This window comes from Conger conger, chromosome 19 (assembly GCF_963514075.1).
Source record: "Conger conger chromosome 19, fConCon1.1, whole genome shotgun sequence".
In the NCBI taxonomy this organism is placed as follows: domain Eukaryota; kingdom Metazoa; phylum Chordata; class Actinopteri; order Anguilliformes; family Congridae; genus Conger; species Conger conger.
The window spans coordinates 6644076-6666307 of record NC_083778.1 but is presented as its reverse complement, the minus strand read 5'-3'; the positions used below and the strand labels follow the sequence as shown (position 1 = coordinate 6666307).

At 44.3% G+C, this 22232-nt stretch overlaps 1 protein-coding gene across 1 annotated transcript; it reads right to left on the bottom strand.

Moving 5' to 3' along the window:
* Nucleotides 1-9242: 9242 nt before the first annotated feature.
* LOC133119246 (glycosyltransferase 8 domain-containing protein 2-like) lies at nucleotides 9243-21221 on the bottom strand. The gene is made up of 11 exons (XM_061229762.1): nucleotides 21172-21221; nucleotides 17520-17573; nucleotides 17218-17253; nucleotides 15053-15120; nucleotides 14442-14629; nucleotides 14199-14316; nucleotides 13523-13607; nucleotides 12544-12650; nucleotides 12080-12246; nucleotides 11294-11406; nucleotides 9243-9944 (listed from the first exon to the last, which is right to left on the bottom strand). Exons 3-11 carry the CDS (start codon nucleotides 17234-17236, stop codon nucleotides 9772-9774), a joined length of 1038 nt encoding a protein of 345 aa, XP_061085746.1. The 5' UTR covers nucleotides 17237-17253; nucleotides 17520-17573; nucleotides 21172-21221; the 3' UTR covers nucleotides 9243-9771.
* Between the last annotated feature and the right edge of the window lie 1011 nt (nucleotides 21222-22232).

Sequence of the window (22232 nt, the reverse complement as noted above, 5' to 3'; positions counted from 1 at the left end):
TTTGACGATGATCTTGAAATACTTTCAGTTTCTCTGATTTCCCCCCCCCCCCCCCCCCTTTTTTTTCACTGGCTCAAGGAGACGTTTGCTACATTTTATTGGCTGAATAATTTATTGCGTTACATTATTGGAAGAGTCGCCGCGCGGGAGCCGCGGATCGTTAAGCTTAACTTCCCTTAACTTTTCCCGTTCATTCTCAACGGAAGTTCTTATCACTTCGGATGCGATATATTCTTGGCCGCACGTTGATATCGCGGCGCTGTTCCGAGCTGACGTCCTTACAGTGCGGATTCCTTAACTATTCGAAATCGCCGGGCGCGAATCATTTCCATGGGCTCCGACGCTCCGCGTCTATCCAGATAATTATATTACTATTAACGGGTCCTCGAATGATATTTATGTTGTTGAGGTATTCCCACAATATTTTCAATAAAATTGCCTGTAGTTTAATTAGTTACTGCGATGTATTATTGTTATTTTGAATGTTCCAATTGTTCGTTTTTTTTATGTGGGAAAATTACAGATAAACGGGATAATGTCTCTGCATGTCTGCTTCTCAACTTCGTAGCCAGCTACATTAACATGCTATCACATTACGGTTTAAAATATCACCGTCATTAATCGTATTGACAATTTGTATACACGTTTGATTCTTGGAGGTTTAGACAAAAAAAGGTATTATTGTTGCTCTTATTTCACTGCTGTTGTAAAAGCAATAAGTAGCGCCAATGCCAATCGTTTATTGACATTGGCCTAACTTACTGTCATTCAGATATATGTTCGGTATATGTTCCTTTATTTTCCATTAATATATTATTATTATTGTTGTTGTTGTTGTTGTTAACTTGCCCATATTATGTAGTTGCCAAGCTAAGTACTTAAATAATAGAGCAGTTTCCACAATAATTATATCATACCATATTTACACCCATGTTACCTTAAATTATATGAATGTACAGTAAATACATATACTTATTGTTCAGTTTTTTCTTTTGCCTTTTTGCCAGGCATTACAGTATAATTAGGCACACAGTATAATTAGTACTTGGTTACTTTCATACATTTCAAAACTAATGTTACTTTGATATCTCCAGGTGATCAGCATGTGGAGGCGTGTATATTTTCTCCCAGGTAGGCTACAGATGTACTTCCGAAGAGGTCTGTGAAGTCCTTGGCAAAATCGGAACAATACCAGTACTTCAGGAGACCCAGCAGTTGTGGCAGCATCTGACTGTCGGGAGATAGGCTGTGTGCGTGCCAGTTGTCACCTTCCCTCCCGCCCTGGCTATTCCAACTGCCCCAGTCCCAAGCCCAGTCTCCTTTAATACCGGTGCATATCCACTGTGCTAATATTGTTACAAACAACAATATATAGTTATTCATTTATATTTTTGTTGCTGTTGTTGTGTTTATATGTTCTAGAATTGTAATATGCAATGCCCTCCGTAATGCTTGGGACAGAAAGATTAATTTCGCTCAGTACACCACAATTTTATATTCATAAACAAATGATTCAAAGTGCAAGTGCTCATGTTTTATTAAAGGGTACATAATCCCCCATTTCAGGGCACCATAATGTTTGGGACATATTTATGTGATGTCAATTATAGTCATGTTTACTGCATATTTTCTGTATGCATGACTGGTTGAAGTCTGTGACCCACTGAGACATGACTAGTCTTCTGTGGACAGTAGTCGCTGACACATCCACGCTTGCCTCCTGAAGGGTGTTTCTGATCGGTCGGACACATGTCTGGGGATTTTTCTTCATTATGATGAGGTTTGGCATAACAAAACAGACATTACAGACTTTTTGTTTAAATTTTTCAGTCTCTTAATGGCTTCCTTGACATTCATTGGAACAACTCTGGCCCTGTTTAATGTTTAATGACAATAATACAAACCAAAGGCAAGAAATAGCCTAGAAAAATATGGTGTTTATTGTTACTATGTATAAAACACAATGTAATTTCAATATTGTGAAACCAAAGTCTGTAAACATGCCCTTCAATATTTGCTGAGAATATGCATTTTTGATTACAAATCCAAAATTGTGGAGTACAGAGCCAAATAAAAAAATATGTCTTTGTCCTAAACATTACAGATGGCACTGTATACAACATTTAAATCTTTTTTTGTGTATATAATAAATTGCAATAATTGATCTAATGTCAGCAGTGATGTAATGTCAGTTCTACTTCTAATGTATTTGGATCGTTAAGTTTGGTCACTTTTGCTTTGTTGTTTGTTCATTTGTTGTTTAAAAATAAATAAAAATAAAAAATAGGCCCTGGTCCTTATCTTTGCTGTACGGGTAGCAATTGAAATTGTACTTCCCTCTAGGGTCTTTCTGCGCACTTAGCCCTGGTTATGGGTATGCACTTTGTTGTACGTCGCTCTGGATAAGAGCGTCTGCCAAATGCCAATAATGTAATGTAATGTAATGTAGAACTTTCCACATATTGTTATACACTGCTATTTTCACATACATACTACTGTACTACTTTTATGTTGCCTCATTGTGTAAGTGTAAATATGTTTATACGGTTCTGTACTTTAATAAGCTATACCCTTCACCTCAGTTACATATTTTGCATCTTCTATTTGACAATATACACTCAGTGAGCACTTCATTAGGTATTTATTAGACGTATTAGGTCTTCTGCTGCTGTAGTCTATCCACTTAGAGGTTTGACGCATTGTGTGTTCAGAGATCTGTTCACTGATGTTATGTACAGTTATTTGCATTACCGTCACCTTCCTGTCAGCTTAGACCAGTCTGGCCCTTCTCCATTACCTCACTCATCCTCAAGCCATTTCAGTCCGCAGAACTGATGATCACTGAATGTTTGTTTGTTTTTTGCACCATTCTGAGTAAACTCAAGAGACTGTTGTGGATGAAAATCTCAGGAGATCAGCAGTTACAATAATACTCGTACCTGCCCGTCTGGCACCAACAATCATGCCACAGTCAAAATCGCTATTGGTTGATATGAACATTAACTGAAGCTCCTGACTCATATCTGCATGATTTTATGCATTGCACTGCTGCCACGACTAGATAATCGCATGATTAAGTAGGTGTACAGGTGTTTCTAATAAAGTTCTCAGTGAGTGGATATTTTGGCAATTGTTGCCTGTATCTATGTGCATGGATTGTACATGTTGTAAATATTGTTCTCCTTCAGTTGCCATAAAAACTTTTACCCAACATCCAACCAGCTGCCTGCCTTTCATTTTATTTTATGTGTAATGAATCTAGAATATATGAAAGTTTAACTTTTTTAATGAAAGTACGGAAAAAAAGAAACTTTTCCACAATATTAAAATTTGCACCTGTAAATGGAATGTTCATTTAAAATAGTTCAACAGTATCTGTTTTGCTGCAAACATAGTTCAGCGTGAACGTTTACCGTGTTGAACACACATCAATCCTACCCACTGCAGTGAGGCTCCCCATTCGTACCGCAGGGCCTAAACCATCCCAGCAGTACGAGTGGGAGCCTCGTTATCCCACATCACCCCAGGGATACTGTCCTCATGGGTTTGTATGTATTTGCTATAGAGTGCGGAGGATGAGAAAAAGGCACCACATAATGAACATCATTGTAGGCTTAGCACAGGGTGACTGTGTTGGACACAAATGACTGAGATGCCAACAAACGGAAAGTTCCAGAAATAATGTGAATGGAAGTTTTTATTGGTTGGACCTGAGACATTGCCTGACTGAGGGCCCTCTAGGTATAGACTCATCTCTGGTTTTCACATCTGAAGGCAAAACAGTGGAATTGGTGATCGATAATTGAATGAGGTTTAAAATCCCAACTGTGACCCAAAGAAATAACTCTTGTAAAATTACCAATCAGACAGAAGTTGTGTAACTGGTCTCAATCCAATGTCAGACAGCAAGTTTTACTAAAGTATTGTACCATGAAAAATAAAAATGACAATTCAATTATCTAGAAATTGTAAACGGGGAATTCCCAGTGCACTGAGCACTCGCTTGTTCGATGTGCTCCCCTGCAGCAAAGAGCTTATATACTTAAATACTTATTTCATGCAAAAATACGATAATAAATGTATAAAATGCACACAGCCCAGGCCTTTATATGGGGCAGGCTTGTATTTGAGGCAGGCCTTTATTTCTTATTAGGCTTCTGTTGTAGAATTTTATTCTTAGAAATAAAGTAAAAGGCTACACTTAAAGTGGGCCAACACTGTTCAACACTTTCTGTAACCTTTCAGAAATCAATTAGTGTAGGCTAATCAGGAAACACCGTTTGGTAAGTCATAGTGTCCGTCTTAACAGACTTAGTTTATTGCAAATATTCTCAAACACAATAAATCACATGCAAGTCCAGAATCCATAAAATAACAACTTGCCAGACACGCCTTCATGAATAATAACAAATTAGCGTAGATAACGGCAAGTTAAGGATCTTTTTTTCCTAAAGTGCGTTTTATTGTGAGACATGCGTTTCGTTTGGAGCAGCCTACCGGTAGGCTATCAAAGGATTTTCGCTTTGGTTTGGGATTTAATTTACTTTTGGACTGTTTGATTCTATTGCTAAATGTTGGGACTGATGGGCACTGAAATCTGGGGGGTATTTGATGGTTCACTGTTAAGTTTTATGTAGTTGAAAGAGTGTCGGGATTTCCACCCGTCTGTTTATTGCGAGCCAAGGAAGCCGCTTTCATTCATTCATTGAACGTGCGCTGTGCTGTAAATACATGGAAACCTTATTGCGTAGCCAAGTAGCCTAAATTGAGTTAATTTTTAATTTTGCCTGATTTACTTTTTATTAAATTCGTAGGCTGGAATGTCTCGCGGCAACAATTGTGTTTAAATGTATACTGCCAAAAGCCAAGTTTGGCTAGCTCATGTGGAGCAGCATAATTGGCTCGCTGCTCCAGAGGGAGGGACTTGGAAAGGTTAGCTGATCGTGGCACAATGAAGCACCTTGGTCGCCTCGGAATCATGGTCATGAGCATGAGATGAGATGGCTTGAAGATGGCGTGTTGCTCTCCTTCGGGCCGCTGAGGAACGGGGTGGGGGTGGTGTATCCAACATTAACTCTATTTGGATCAGATGGGGTACAATTGGCTACCAAATTGGGAGATAAAGGGGAAAAAAGATATATATATTTTTTTAAACTATGCACAAAAACACAGGAACTGGGGTGCAGAAAAATATTGAAATATTTGGCTGTAGCAGAAGGCAGTTTGTTCACCGATGGGCTGGAGAGCAGTACAATGAGTGTCTGCAGGCAATAGTGAAGCATGGTGGAGGTTCCTTGCAAGTTTGAGGCTGCATTTCTGCAAGTGTAGTTCAGGATTTGGTCAGAATTAATGGTGTCCTCAATGCTGAGAAATACAGGCAGCTACTTATCCATCAGGCAATAACATCAGGGAGGCATCTGATTGGCCCCAAATGTATTCTGCTGCAGAACAACAACCTGAAACATACAGCTACTGTCATTAAGAACTATCTTCAGCGTAAAGAAGAACAAGGAGTCCTGGAAGTGATGGTATGGCCCCCACAGACCCCTGATCTCAGGATTACATGAAGAGACAGAAGCATTTGAGGTTGCCTAAATCCACAGAAGAACTGTGGCTAGTTCTCCAAGATGTTTGGAACAACCTACAAAGTTCCTTCAAAAACTGTGTGCCAGTATACCTAGAAGAATTGATGCTGTTTTGGGTGGTCACACCAAATATTTATTTGATTTAGATTTTTCTTCTGTTCATTCACTTCTTCTGTTCATGCATTTTGTTAATTGATAAAAATAAACTATTAACATTTCTATTTTTAGTGTATTCTTATTTCACAGCATTTTTTTCACACCTGCCTAACTTTTACACAGTACTATAAATATATTTCATTTATATTCATTTTTTTAAAGTATCAAATTGTAATACTTGTGTATTTTCACACCAAGGTTTTTTTTCTGGCCAAAGGTGAGCACACAGCTGAGGAGGTTAAAACTACATTACCCAGCATGCTACTGGGCTAGAAAAATGTGTCCAGAGGTCCATCCATTTTAGAGAACAAGGAAGAACAATCATAATTGCAACAGGTTTTATTATTTCAGCTTTATTAATTTAGGAGGTGCAAAAGTATATTAAATAGCTTTCAAAAACACTGATGCACTGAACTGCATTTTGACGTACTCTCAGACGTGCACGTTGAAAATACTTCAAAATAGGACAATTGGTTACACTGGAATGCTTTGAAGATAAAAAAACAAAGAAAAAATGTAATTCTCTGGTCTTCTGCAGAGGATGCCAAGCGGCTGGCCATCAAAGAGGCGCAGTACGACCCCGGGTATGAGGAGGCCTTCGGCGGGGGCTACTGTGAGACGGGCCCGGGGGCCTGCAGCTTCTCCTCTGGGGAGACGGGTGAGTGTGATGAGGGACTGCATCAGGGAAGAGGCCCACATCCACATCCATCTTCACTCACATCCACATCCATCTCCACTCACATCCACATCCATCTTCACTCACATCCAAAACCATCTTCACTCACATCCACATCCATCTTCACTCACATCCAAAACCATCTTCGCTCACATCCACATCCATCTTCACTCACATCCGCATCCATCTCCACTCACATCCACATCCATCTTCACTCACATCCACATCAATCTTCACTCACGCCCACATCCATCTCCACTCACATCCACATCCATCTCCACTCACATCCACATCAATCTTCACTCACACCCACATCCATCTTCACTCACATCCACATCAATCTTCACTCACATCCACATCCATCTTCACTCACATCCTCATCCATCTTCACTCACACCCACATCCATCTTCACTCACATCCACATCCATCTCCACTCACGTCCACGTCCATCTTCACTCACATCCACGTCCATTTTCACTCACATCCACATCCATCTTCACTCACATCTATTGAATTGCAAGTTTAAAGGAAGACGTAGCTGAATACATAATGAAAAGAACCTGCCATTCAGCTCATTCACTCACCATATGTATATTTAGTATTTTCACAGTTTCTCGCTGAATATGTGTGTTTTGCTTCCCCTTCAGAAGGTCCCAGTGCGGTGGCCACACCCACAGCAGCCGAGAGGCGGGTCCCAGAAGGTGGTTGGATGGAGCACTCGTTTGTCGATCAGATCGCAGACATCAGCACACCCCCCCCAGCTGGGGGTGGAGACTGCGTAAAGGGAGCGGGGCTTTTAGGACGTCATCCAGGAAGTGGGCGGGCCTGCAGGTTTAATGCGGTTTCGCTGACCCGACACGCTATACCGCGGTTCTGCGCTGAGCCAGGGACGGGTCTGTGTGCCGCACCCCACCGTCTGAGTCCATGTGTAGAGCAGGAAGGGGCTGCTGATGACAACCCAGTATGATTTTAAATAAGAGAGAATCATACTGACACTACCTTTTAAACACCTTTTTACAAAACTATTTAACGTAGCTCTTACATTGTTCACTTGATTTAAAAATGCACCATTTAGAGGATAAGTGGATTTGATTTCTTTGTGAATGTGCATGTATGTGTGTGTTTGTGTGTGTGCGTTTATGTATGTTTGTGTGTATGTGTGTTTGTGTGTGTGTGTTTGTATGTGTGTATGTGTGTCTATATGTGTGTTTGTGTGTATGTGTGTGTGTATGCGTGTGTGTGTGTGTGTGTGTGTATGTATGTGTGTTTCTGTGTGTGTGTGTGTGTGTGTGTGCGTGCGCGTGTTTTTGTAGTTATACTCGTGCTCTTGGCTCAAAATGATTTTTCACCAATCATGTTAAATCAGGGAATTCCGATGATATCATGGAGTTAAGCTCTTAAGTTCATTTTGATGGATATTTACTTGGCTTCTCTGTGCACTGGAACAACATTTCAGTCCCTTTTCCGATATTCTGTCTGAGTGTTGATGACATTTACTCTGTCAGTGGTGCATTGTGGGAAGTCTACTCCAGGACAGCAGGTACCTGTGACCTCACTGTTTACAATAGAAGAGCAGTACGTTACATGGTAACGCAGACCGGACCAGACTGTGTCCTATACAGAGTCAGACCAGACTGTGTCTCTCATACAGAGTCAGACCAGACTGTGTCCTATACAGACTCAGACCAGAGAATTTTTAATTTCAGAAACTCCATAAGTTGGGTGGTCTTTTTTATTAGCCAAATGGCTGACACCAGACCATCTGACTCGCTGAAACAGCTGCCAATGTGTTTGGCTGACTTTGAATGTTTAAAAAAATGATTAGCGTTTTAAAAAGTTTGTAATAAATAAGTATCAGTGCCTTTTGTCGGGACAGATAAGAATGTACCACCCATGTTTTCCTGTCGTTCCAGAGTGAAACTCAGCACAACAAACACAGAGCAAAATTGTCATCTCTGTATTTTCCACATTGATAGTTACGCCTCCCTATCGTCTTAAGCTGAAACATTAATAATAAGTATAATAATGCAAATAATTATATAATATAATTATCACCAGGACTCCTCTAGTCACCTCTTACACTTCCTTCGGCTGCTGCAGTTACTAACCTACTCTAGTTTTTGTGTAAGAGGAGCTGAATATTTGTTTGGAAGAGGCGGGGTTAAAGTACTCCAAACTGAGCGAGACAAAGCCAGTGTGCTGGCAGAGATGATTTCAAATGGAAGGTAGCGGTTTGAGTGACTATAATGATTTTGTTGTTTTTTTCCGAAAAGGTTACTTCTTACGTTGCCTCTGAAAAGTGAAATGCTACTTCCAGATGCTGCAAATGCTACTGTGGTGAATGGAGAATGACTCTGTTAACAGGCATCTTCAGGGTGCCAAGATACAGTGAACAACATGCACTTATCTTACTGCTGCTCTTTCTTACAATGGTGCTTTCGGAAGACATTTGACGAAACTGTGCAGTTCTTATGTTTTTGTACTGTATTTTAGTTGTTTGGTTTGGTCGTAGCTTTGGGATGGAGACGCTGGTCTCTTTCATTCTGATGCCGTGAACTCACGTACACCCGAAGCAAGGAGCTGAGAATCATCAGAAGAACCGGACAATGGTTCCGAGTTCTTACTTCAGCTTTCCAAAGTGCTGCTCATAAACAGTGTTTTCACATGTCTGTATCTCCCTGAAGAATTCCGAGAGGTACCGGAATGTCACTGGCAGCTATTCCGACCACATGGATGTCTGCAGTGTTTGTGTGTTGGGGCCGGAGTTGTTTATCTGAAATGTGGTTTCAAGACTGTATGTCAGGAAAAAATAATTGTCATTGCAGATGTTGTAACAGCACTTTATTTAGGTGTTAGCCTGCTCGTAATTCTTCCATCTCGGCATAGCCTTAAAACCTTAATTTTATATTACGTACCAGAAATACTAAAGTTGTGTTCATGCTGAAGTGAACATGGTTTGTACCTGTAACCATCCCACCACCCCCTGTCTGGCCCAGCTCAGCTTTTATGTGTTGTGCAGTTTGAATGGAAGTGTTCCATCTCCACAACTGGTGCAATAGCCCATGTCTGGAAGTTTCCGGATGGGTGGCATTGGGGGAACTGCGGGCATTCGGGTTGGTTTTCGGGGGAAATCCAGCCTTCAGTTTTGTCCGATATGAAGGGATTTGCCGAGCCCTCGTCCTCATAGAGTGTAGAGTGTAGCCGCAGGAGAAGGAGGAAAACACTGTAAACTAACAGCCCTCTTCTGTTAGAGAGCCAGAGACTCACAGTGCAGTGTGGCTGTGGAGGGATATCCGCCCCCTCTCTCTCTCTCCCTCTCTCTCCCTCCCTCTTTCTCTCTCTCTGTGTCTCTCTCAGCTGTTGGGCCGTACCAATGCGAACCTCCTGGAGGGGTCCGGGACGTACCACTTCTCCCACAGCTCCATGTGCACGCAGGGGTAGTCCCAGGGCTTGAAGCGGCCACTCCAGTGCAACAGCTGGGCCTCGTGGAGGGAGGCGTCGGAGTACTCCGTGTCCGGGCTCCAGCCTGGGGGGGGGGGGAGGAGGGAGCGTGACCCCATTATCCTGCACCCGGACCTGGCCCCGCAGCCAGAGCACCACTGGGTCCAGCCCAGGGTTATACTGCTGAGCCAGGTACTTACCACAGGAAAAATCCACACCCAGCGATGTAGGTGAATGCCTACTACACTGGGAATGCATTACATTACATTACATTATTGGCATTTGGCTGACGCTCTTATCCAGAGCGACGTACAGTGGATTAGACTAAACAGGAGACAATCCAGGGTTAAGGGCCTTGCTCAAGGGCTCAACGGCTGTGCAGATCTTAATGTGGCTACTCCGGGGATCGAACCATCAACCTTATGGGTCCCAGTCCTTTACCCTAACCACTACGCTACAGGCCGCCCCTCCCCGTTGATTATGCCTCACCGTTAAACATGAAAGAACTTACTTGATATTCGTAAGTGTTTTGAGAATGAGAGAAAGAAAAAAATGTTATGGGTTAATGGCAAAAAAAAAACTACATTACACTTTGAGACAGATTGGACTCTGAGACAATCTGAAGTACGTAAAATACTAAATAAGACTGGGCAAGGACTCAAAGTAAATTGTCGTAATAGGGTGATGTACAGAGATTGCTGTGATTGGGTAAAATGGGATATGAGGTGTCATCTCCACAATGGGACCAAAACTAATCAAGGCTGTCGGAGGTCGAACCCAAAACCGTGACTGGGATCCATTAGAGCAATAACACAAGTCAGCCGTGGCACTGAAAAGCACAGTTGTTCTTCAGCAGCTATGAGTCACTTGCATTACATAAAGATAAATAAGAAGGTTGCTCCAAACAACCGACTCTGCTCAGTCATTCGGAAGGGACGCCACAGACTCAATTTTTGTTCCTCTTGCTGTGGAATCAGCTGGTTTTGATTTCTGTCTGGAGCAAGTGCGGTGGCCCTGCCAAGACATGTTTCTAAAAGCGTCACGGTTCGCTTCTTCTGCGTCCCAGACAACTTGGAAATTGAGATTTTCCGACCTCCTACTCTCGAAAAACTACAATGGAACGGCGCTCTAAGTCAGAGTTCCCGTTTGTAAACTGGGGGTAAATGCATCTACCTCAACTTGGAGGTCAAAGGTTGAACATTTCAACTGGGCCTTGATTCCGCTGATACTTTGCCATGTCCTCCCAACCGATATTTCCCAAAGCAGCTGATCGTAACTAAACCGACCTAAGCGCCCGTAACAACAGCCCTGCCGTTTAGTTTTTACCGCTGAATGAGCTCAACTCCTGACATGGTTGAAGTGTACCCGAACGTTGTGCTACAATGAGGTCCACGTCGTCGCGTGAAACAGTGGCCTGGGGGGGGACTGTCTCACCCAGATGACCGACGTGCCAGATGGGGTCGAGGGCGGTGTATTTCCCATGGAAGACGATCAGCATGGGCGGGGTGGCCACCCCTCCTGACATGGCGCTGCTGTAGAGGTTGTTCCTGCGGGAAGAAGAAGAAGAAGAAGAAGAAGAAGAAGATGGCGGTGCTGCAGATTTGGTCCTAACGCATATGTGCGCCCACTCAGTACTCATAGGTAGTTGAACGAGAAGGCTAAGCCAAGCCAATGAGCGCAGCTGGAAGTTAGCATTAGCATTAGCATTACCCAACATAGCCCAATGCCAAAAAGACTAGCGAGAGAGAGAGAGAGAGGGAGAGAGAGAGAGAGAGAGAGAGGGAGAGGGAGAGAGAGAGAGAGAGAGAGGAGCTGCTGGCCTTTCATCTGCAGGACTCTGTCCTTCACCCCTAGTGCCAAATAGAGAGAGCAGGATTTTTTACTGAATGGTTATGGTCCTTTTGGCTGGCCCGCTGACAGTCAGGAACTCAAACTGAAAGCTGAGGCTTCACGTGTCAGGAAAAGATAACTGATGAGTTATGAGTTCTGTCGGAGAAGCTCGCCAAGTGAATCATCCGATGAAGACCATATGGTAACCCGTTTGTGTGAGCAGATGTGGAATACCGTTGATAATATATCACATGATTTTTGGAATAACGCTATGACCCTACGATTTTTGGAATGACGCTGAGATCACGTGACGCTGAGATCACGTGATTCTCGGAATGACACTGAGATCACGTGATTCTTGGAATGAAGCTGAGCTCACGTGACGCTCACTTGTAGTTCTGCTGCATCCATGTCTCCAGCTGCTTGGTGATCTTCTGCCGTTTCCAGCGCTCGATGTCAGCGACGAAGACGCCAGGGTTGAAGGAGCAGTCGCTGGGGTTGATCCCCAACTCCCTCACCTCCAGCTTCCTGTAGTCCAGGAACCCCATGTACGTCGTCTAGGAAACAAAATATACAAAAACATAGTACTCCTTCATCTCTGATCAACTAAATACAGCTGGTGTTAAACCTGGTTCTTCTAATCTTCACTACTAAAAAAACGTAAATTGAGCTGGTCAAGCTGGTCATGAAGCTGGTCTACCTGAGTCTGAGCTGGTCAACCAGCATGGCCAAGCTACTATACTATAAATATGGTCAACCAGCTAGTGCTGGCAGCTTATCTGAGCTGGTCACCCAGTTACCAGCTGTTTCAAACGTAGCTTGAGCTGTGTCTTTTCAGCACGCCCTGCACTCACCTGCATGCCCATGGTGCGCACCACCTCCGACGGCAGGTCACAGTCGCTCGCGAAGGCCGCGGCGTGGCCCGGCTGCAGTTTGGTCTTGTACAGGTCCTGGATATCTCCTGGGTCAGAGAGAGCAGGCCTGTGTGGAGTATTACTGTGAACCTCACCGTCTGTATAGGACAGTCTGGTCTGACTCTGTGTGAGAGACACAGTCTGGTCTGACTCTGTATGAGAGACACAGTCTGGTCTGACTCTGTATAGGACACAGTCTGGTCTGAGTCTGTATGAGAGACACAGTCTGGTCTGAGTCTGTATGAGAGACACATTCTGGTCTGAGTCTGTATGATAGACACATTCTGGTCTGAGTCTGTATGAGAGACACATTCTGGTCTGAGTCTGTATGAGAGACACATTCTGGTCTGAGTCTGCTTAGGAGACAGGGGTCTGAAAGGTCATTTGTCTATTTAACCATCTGAAGCAAATTTTACCAAGCATTCCGTTCTGTTAATTTCAGTGACTGCTGGATAAACAAGCTTTCATAAGTTCTCATAAAATGTAGCGACTGAGAAAATGTAACAGCAGCACACATGTTCCTATCCAAAGTTTACCCAAACAAATAATTGAAAGGCTGGGTCATGTCCATTTCCTATAAGGTCTTTCTCTACCTGAGGGGACAGTCCTGGACCTCTCTCTCTGACACCTGGATGGAAGTGGGTGGTCTGTAGCATAGTGGTTAAGGTACACGACTGGGACCCGCAAGGTCGATGGTTCCATCCCCGGTGTAGCCACAATAAGATCCGCACAGCCGTTGGGCCCTTGAGCAAGGCCCTTAACCCTGCATTGCTCCAGGGGAGGATTGTCTCCTGCTTAGTCTAATCAACTGTACGTCGCTCTGGATGAGAGCGTCTGCCAAATTCCATTAATGAAATGTAATGTAATGTAATGGAAGCTGCATCATTACATCAGCAAGCACCCTCAAAGAGCCCTGTACCTTGTACGATGACATCATCATCTACATAGATGGCTCTCCGGTGTTTGACCACAAGCAGCGGGAGGTAGAAGCGAACAAAGTTCAGCTGTAAGAGACGCAAACAGAGGTCTGTTGATCACACAGGTGTGTGTGTAGGACAGGTGTGTAGAACACACAGGTGTGTGTGGGACAGGTGTGTAGAATACACAGGTGTGTGTGTAGGACAGGTGTGTAGAACACACAGGTGTGTATGGAACAGGTGTGTAGAACACACAGGTGTGAGTGTGTAGAACACAGGTATGTGTAGGACAGGTGCGTAGAACACACAGGTGTGTGTGGAACAGGTGTGTAGAACACACAGGTGTGTGTGGGACAGGTGTGTAGAACACACAGGTGTGAGTGTGTAGGACAGGTGTGTAGAACACACAGGTGTGTATGGGACAGGTGTGTAGAACACACAGGTGTGTGTGGGACAGGTGTGCAGAACACAAGTATGTGTAGGACAGGTGTGTAGAACACACAGGTGTGTATGGGACAGGTGTGTAGAACACACAGGTGTGAGTGTGTAGGACAGGTGTGTAGAACACAGGTATGTGTAGGACAGGTGTGTAGAACACACAGGTGTGTATGGAACAGGTGTGTAGAACACACAGGTGTGTGTGGGACAGGTGTAAACAGGTAGAACTGCGGTACTCACTGGGTGCAGCAGTTCAGGTCGGGAGGAGTCGGGTCTCACTTTCCCTTTCAGGACTGTCGGGTTAAACTCCAGGATCTTAAACCTGATGTCCTTCAACTCAGACTTCTGTATGTACTGCCTACATACGAAACAGGGCCATTTAGTATAAACTTTCAGCAGTTTGACTGACAAGAGTCCAAGTGGACATCGGTAGCAGCTCGTCTGGAGCCCCGGTAGGAAGGGGGAAGGGTTTCCGTGACGTACCTGGCGTACGCCACGTTGTCGTGCAGCGTGACGATGTAGAAGAACACGCTGGCCTCCGTGTTGCTGCGGATGCTGTTAACGGTCGCCATGGCGCCGCCCATGCGCTCCTCCGCGGCGCAGATCACCACCAGGACGTCGTCGTCCGCCTCCGTCATCTCCTCCTCCACTGCCCCGCCCTTGACCCCGCCCTTAACCCCGCCCGCGGCCCCGCCCACTGCTCCCGGCTCCGCCCTGACATCTGAGAGAGCCAACATACAGAGTGGCACACGTCGGCTAACCAGACCTGGGTCGGATATGTCATTGTTTTGGAAATTCGGTGCGCGATTGATCTTGCCTGGTGCAATTGAGCCAACCAAGAGGACCAGAAGGCGGGGTTTGCAGTTTTTTACCTAATTTCATAGGTTCCTATACACCAGACAAGTTCAGTCAAGCCTAGAAAAGTATTTGAATCCAAAACAATGACGTATTTAACCCAGGTCTGGTTCTAATACCATTCTAGACACAGCAGCCATCTCCAGGGAAACTGACAGTGACACTGTTACTTTAGCAACTAATATTTCCTGTCACCTGTTGAGGATGAGTGTACCTGTGTGGATCGGAGGTTGTGGAGCTTTGTGCATCCGGCTGTACAGGATGATGTACACCATGAAGATCAGCAGCCCCAAGAGGACCCTATTTACTGTAACACAGAGGAGAGCATCCTGAGCCTCAACCTGCAGGGGGACCAGTTTAACTGTGACACAAGAGAGGGACGTGAACCTCAACCTGCAGGGGGACCAGTTTATCTGTTACACAAGAGAGGGAAATTAACCTCAACCTGCAGGGGGACCAGTTTAACTGTTACACAAGAGAACAGCCTGAGCCTCAACCTGCAGGGGGACCAGTTTAACTGTGACACAGAGGAGAGAGTGTACTTCCAGACAAAATTACACATACTGTGTGCTGACTGCCGACAGACTGCATATTTGTGCGATAACAGAACTGGTTGAAATACATAATATAAATACTTTAACCCTTTAGAAGTGGATAACACTGCATGCACATCCCTGCAGTGAAAGATGTTACCAAGCCAAAAAGGAAGAGTCACATAAAAGAAGAAATTCCCTGTGAGACTCCTGGATTAACTGAAGACGAGGCATTGTTTTCCCAGACAGACCCTGTTCAGCAGATTATACCCACACAGTAACTGAGCTCAGGCTGCAGGGTACATGACTGGGACCCGCAAGGTCGGCGGTTCTAATCCCGGAGTAGCCACAATAAGATCCGCACAGCCATTGGGCCCTTGAGCAAGGCCCTAAACCCCGCATTGCTCCAGGGGAGGATTGTCTCCTGCTTAGTCTAATCAACTGTACGTCGCTCTGGATAAGAGCGTCTGCCAAATGCCATTAATGTAATGTAATGTAATTAGGCAGTCAGCTTCTTCTTATTTTCACAATCACACTTTCCTGGCTAGCACCGATGACACGCTCCAGAACACACACACGCACGCATGTAAGGCACGTAGGCACGTAACACCCGACACATAAGTCACGTGTGTTCGCACGCTCACTCTCTCTCTGCGCTGCGTCTCTCTCATGCTCCAGGTACCTCATCACCTCTGCCCTGGAACGACTCCGGCAAAACTCTTGTCCGGAATCTCTGTTGTCACACGCACACACACACACGTGCACTCACACACACGCGTGGGTGCGCGCAGACAAGACACATGCCGACACTTGGAGAATTCAAATTCCTGCAGCTGCACGCACACACACACACACACACACACACACACATGCATATCCATGAGTTATGGACGGTTGGACGCATTCCAGCTGTGTTGGGGGATAGTCCAGCAAGTCTCACAGGCCTGTGCTCTTAGTGAAAGCTGCTGTAAATGACTGGGACCCACAAGGTCGGTGGTTCGATCCCCGGTGTAGCCACAATAAGATCCGTACAGCCGTCAGGCCCTTGAGCGAGGCCCTTAACCCTGCATTGCTCCAGGGGAGGATTGTCTCCTGCTTAGTCTAATGAACTGTACGTTGCTCCGGATAAGAGCGTCTGCCAAATGCTATTAATGTAATGTAATAATGATCCTCACAGGGCGTCTGTCTCCTGCTCTTTACACTGCAGTGATTTAGGGTCCCCTGCTTGGCTACGCTGGATCCAGGGCAGCGCATATTTCTGCACTAGCAGCTGTGTCGACTTTGCAGTGCCTTTGACCCGCTGTTGCTGCACTGCTCTACCCAGGGCCCGCCAGCTGATTCAACAGCACCGAGTCTGACTGAATCAGCTCAGCTTCAACAGCACCGAGTCTGACTGAATCAGCTCAGCTTCAACAGCACCGAGTCTGACTGAATCAGCTCAGCTTCAACATCACTGAGTCTGACTGAATTAACGCAGCTTCAACAGCACAGAGTCTGACTGAATCAGCTCAGCTTCAACAGCACCGAGTCTGACTGAATCAGCTCAGCTTCAACAGCACCGAGTCTGACTGAATCAGCTCAGCTGCCAGCTGATTCAACAGCACTGAGTCTGACTGAATCAACTCATCATCCTGATTCAACAGCACCGATACTCACTGAATCAATGTAATGTTGTTCTTATCATTCACCCATTCACCATTATGGGAGCCATTCGCTCTCAGACTCAATGTGTGAGTGAGAGGGTGAGTGACTGTGTGAGTGAGAGTTTGGGTGAGCGAGTGAGTGTGAGGTTTTTTCAGTATCTCCCAAAAAACGTCACACATGCAGAATGGATGAAGCAAGATGCATACGATAATGTGTGCCTCACTCACGTTTTCTGAGAAGGGCCATCTTTCTCCAGGTGCCATCTGAGAAGGAAAGAGAAGAGAGAGAACCATCCGTGAGCCATAAGTCCAGCACCATGGCCGTGTGTCAGCACAGCTAACGGTGAGATGGAAGAGGCAGGTCACACAGGTCCCTCACACAGGGGAAAAACACACTGACACCACCATACACACACCAGCCTGGGTCTTCACTGTGGCAAACTCTTACCATTGTGTTCCAGCTGGATAAGAGGTCTGGATGACATTACTCATTTAATCCTGCCAAGATAGTTCTTGTAAACACTACTTACTGGATTCTTTTCTTTACCACATTGGTCTTCCACATTGCTTCAATTAATCATCTGCTAAAAAAACAATCGCATGTAAACTGCTGTGGATATGAGTAACAGCATGTACATTTCCACACCATTACAGACCATCCAATTTCAGACCACCCGATCAGTGTGCGATACTCAGGTTTTGACTTTAGTCCGGGTTTATAATTCAGGCCAGGTTTAGACTTTAGGCTGGTATAAATGGCTGGTATAGTGTGTGTATCAGTGTGTGATTGTCAGGTTTACACCTTAGGCCAGGTTTAGACTTTAGGCACAGTGTATGTATCAGTGTGTGATAGTTTGACTGTTTGTATCAAGGGGCCAGCCTTCGAGTGATCAGTTTCGCCAATTGATATGAAGTTGCCCCCCTCGTGATACTTTTTCAGCAAAAATTTAATTTTCCTATTGGACTCCATTCATGTTTGACAGCAAATTACAAATATTTCTGCTCGGATATTGATGTTTGTCTGATGGCCAGAGACGGACAAAGAGACTCACACAGAGTTAAAAAGTTCCAGTGGACAGCGGGCTCATATTTCCCTTTCTGGATCTGAAGACACTCAAAAGGGGCTGTCTTTCTGCACACATGTGGATCTGTTTTTAAGGGAATCGCAACATCTCTTTCCGGGTGGCATTTCTGTACGTGTTTCAGCTTGGCTCTCTCCCCACCTCTCTCTCCACCTCTCCCTTATCTCCCTCTCCCTCCCCCATCTCTCTTTTTCTCTTCTCCTTTTGCATTCCTTCACTCGGAAACACAGAGCATCGGCATTCCATCCGCTCTTACGTACTCAAGGACAAGGCAGAAAAACACGATTCCCAAATTTAATTTAGCAGCAACAGTGATATAAATGTTTCATTTACAGCCTGCACTGAAAACCTGGAGTGGAAGTGAATACTCCTCAGTTAGATAACATGTTCTGGACACATACACAGACTGGTCATTATTAACATGTGGGAACTGTCACGCAACACAAAACACAAACTGCCAATGACTCGCTGGAACACAAGACAAGAAGCACAAGGGGGAACTTAAAATGAAAGCAAGAGAGCATTTAAAACATGTTTGTGTCATGGTGACCTGAAAGTTATACATAGAAAATAGAGGGGAGCATGATTACTTATTGAAAAGAAAACTTGTACAGACTGCAGATGGATGCATTTTTAAGAACTGTTGGGTTCTGCCAGTGGTTTTATAGTTAGGCCATGTTATTTCACTGTGTGTGGCTTAGATGTGCCTGTGTTTGTGTGCTGCTGTTTGCATTAGCAGAAGCTGTGCCCGTAGCCAAGACTACATGTCTTCAGAGGTAACCAATGCTAGAAAACACACACACTGGGACAGTGCAGAGAAGGATCTGGTGCATCTTACCATTCTATGGTGATTGTTATAGTGGATTGATGTGGTGATTGTTATTGTAGATAGCTATGGTGATTACTATAGTGGATTGCTATGGTGATTGTTATTGTAGATGGCTATGATGATTACTATAGTGGATTGCTATGGTGAATGTTATAGTGGATTGCTGTGGTGATTGTTATTGTAGATGGCTATGGTGATTACTATAGTGGATTGCTGTGGTGATTGTTATTGTAGATGGATATGGTGATTGTTATTGTAGATGGCTATGGTGATTACTATAATGGTTTGCTATGGTGATTGTTAGAGTGGATTTCCGTGGTGATCGTTATTGTAGATGGCTATGGTGATTACTATAGTGGATTGCTGTGTTGATTGTTATTGTAGATGGCTATGGTGATTACTATAGTGGATTGCTGTGTTGATTGTTATTGTAGATGGCTATGGTGATTACTATAGTGGATTGCTATGGTGATTGTTATTGTAGATGGCTATGGTGATTACTATAGTGGATTACTGTGGTGATTGTTATTGTAGATGGCTATGGTGATTGTTATAGTGGATTGCTGTGGTGATTGTTATTGTAGATGGCTATGGTGATTACTATAGTGAGTTGCTACATTGATGCAGGGCAGTTTTCAGTTTCTCAACATTAAACCAAACTGATGCAGTTGTGTCTTGTTTTTTCAGTGCATGTTCAATGAGAACTACTCAAATCGTTTGCTTGAAAGTCGGGTTTAGAGTGACTAATGATGGTAATGGCTGGTATTCGGGTTTAGGAGTAACAGGATTTCAGACGGTGTTTGTTGCAGCTTCTTTGCTTGTGCCTTTAATAAACGGACAGCGTACACACGATGATCTATGAGTCATGATTAAATCAACCGGGACACTTTCCCAGACCTCCCGACACTTCCAGGAGATCCTTGCAGTTTGTTCAAGGAATCTGTACACTTACTGTGTTTCTTGTATCGAAAACCCCGCACAAAAATTCACATCAGGCAGTTGAAAAGCTTTTGAAAACTGGAGAAAAGAACATTGTCTGTCTCCTCTTCCCCCCTGTTTCTAATTCCCCCACTGTTCGTTCTCTCTCGCAGCGGAGTCCAGCTTTCACAGGCAGAGGTGGGACGTGCCCCAGTCCCCCCTGCGCACTGGGAGAGCGCTGGCTCAGCGGAGAGGTATTCTCTTTCGCCGAACGCTGCTCGAGTTTTATCGCGCCTGGCTCCCGGTCCAGTGCTACGACCGACACACAGCCTCACTGCGACGCACGGCTTCAGGAAAGTGGCAGAACACGGCGGCTCGTGCACAGCGTTCGCACAACGCTTATGCAACGGTGCTGCAACGTTACCGTGTTGGCGTGTCAGAGCTGTTGCTCAATTCACGACCACTAAAAAAAGATATATAAGAAAGGCACCCGATCCACAGCAGAGAACTGTTCCTGGCATACTTTACCGCAACCACCATTACCACCACATGAGTAAAGAAAACAGAATAAAATCCCATTTGCTCTCTATGTAACATGAATGGAGATAAATTCAGGAACGTCGAGCACGTCACTTCACTGGAAGGGTCCTGCACAGTCATTCCAACACATGACTGACATCATCGATATAGGATTACTATAGTGTCAAGACACAGCCATTGTTCCATAGAATACATATTCTGATATAGAGGCGGGGGTGGCACTGAAGACCGACCAGAAATGAGAAGATATGTTTTGAAGCTATTGTTTGAAGCTTTTGTTTGGTTAACCTACTTTTAAAGAGTATTCGCGGATGAAATTGTTTGCACTCCAACGATGATTTATTGATTGTTTCGAATAACGTGATCCACAAGTTGCCTGCTTTGCATTGCCTGCTGTTTGATAACATTTTCTTCGTTTCATCACAGCTAGATAGATACTGTAGAACGTTAGTTTTGATTATCCGGGGAATAAACCGTGATGTTTGAGAATTCGCCTTTTCCAATACAAAAGATTGAAATGTAGAAATATACAAGTTTGTTGAGATAAACCAGTTCTTCTAAGCTTAAAATATATTTTACATCTTTAAATCCTACACTGCACAATAAACCTATCATGCTTAATGCTTATGTATAGCTATATTGCTATCTCTTAATAAAATAAATTTTCCACTACATCCAGTTGGGAAACACTCGCTTAAACGTGGATGATTTACTTCTTTAAATGCAAAATTAAGAGTTTTTTCTTAAACAGTAACAACAATCAAGCGAAAGTTTTATCATATATTTGGCTCAATATTAAATCACTTAACATACCAGTTTTGTTATTCACAAAAGGCTGCTCTTCCAGTCCAATTCACACGAAAACCGCCGCATTAGGTCCATTAGCGCTCGCGCAGTGTCTCGCTGGGGTAGATGGGCGTGTCCGTGGAGCAGATTGAACGCTTTCTCTCGCGCTAGAAGGTTTTCAGGAAGTTCTTTCCAGATGTGCCCCGTCTCGCGCAGCTTTCGCGGGGGGGAGGGGGGGCTGGGGGCTGGGGTAGAGGATGGCGTGAAGCCAGCCAGAGGCCAGGGTTGCTTCTCAAAAGTACAGATTTTTTTTTTAGGTTTTATGTAATCTGAAAAGAAATGCATTGCTTTGTTCCTGGGTTATTGCGTTCAATCTCGTTCTTACAGATTCACATTGCATCCTGCAAACAGTTAAAGAGTTGTGCCACAATGAAACCATTGGAACAATGAAAAAAAAGAAGAAGAAGCAATAGCACTGGTGGATCTGCAAGGCTTTGCATTTTTTATTGTTCAGACAATTTACTAAACCAAGACTTAGCAGAAAATTCACTGAAACAAAGTCAGAGCAAACAAAGTTTGAAGAAACAGTAGGCTCTTCGAAGAACAAAAATGGATTGTCAAATTAGATTTTAAATATTCACACGGTCTACGCTACAAACCAAAATCAATGTTCAAAAATGATATTCCCCCAATAATGTTATGTAAACTTAGACCTTAAACCAGGCCCTTATGATCAGTCTAGCCTCTGGGCCGCAGCCTCTATGACATTGGAATATATTAATTTGTGCAGTTTCACATAAACACAATCAAGCTCTCCATAGAAATATGTCTGGATAATATATATATAAATAAACAAAAATATATTTAATATGGGGGGTGGCACGGATGGTGCAGTGGGTAGCACTGCTGCCTCACAGCAAGGAGGTCCTGGGTTCGAATCCCCGTCGGCCGGGGCCTCTCTGTGCGGAGTTTGCATGTTCTCCCCGTGTCTGCGTGGGTTTCCTCCGGGTACTCCGGTTTCCTCCCACAGTCCAAAGACATGCAGGTTAGGCTGATTGGAGAGTCTAAATTGCCGGTGGGTATGAGTG

Excerpts from the sequence above, each read along its gene's own strand:
- LOC133119246 (XM_061229762.1), bottom strand. Across the intron at positions 14,630-15,052 it reads TGTACAGCCGGATGCACAAA|GGCGGGGTCAAGGGCGGGGC; the intron begins GCTCCACAACCT and ends GGCGGGGTTAAG. Across the intron at positions 11,407-12,079 it reads TGGATGCAGCAGAACTACAA|GAACAACCTCTACAGCAGCG; the intron begins GTGAGCGTCACG and ends TTCTTCCCGCAG.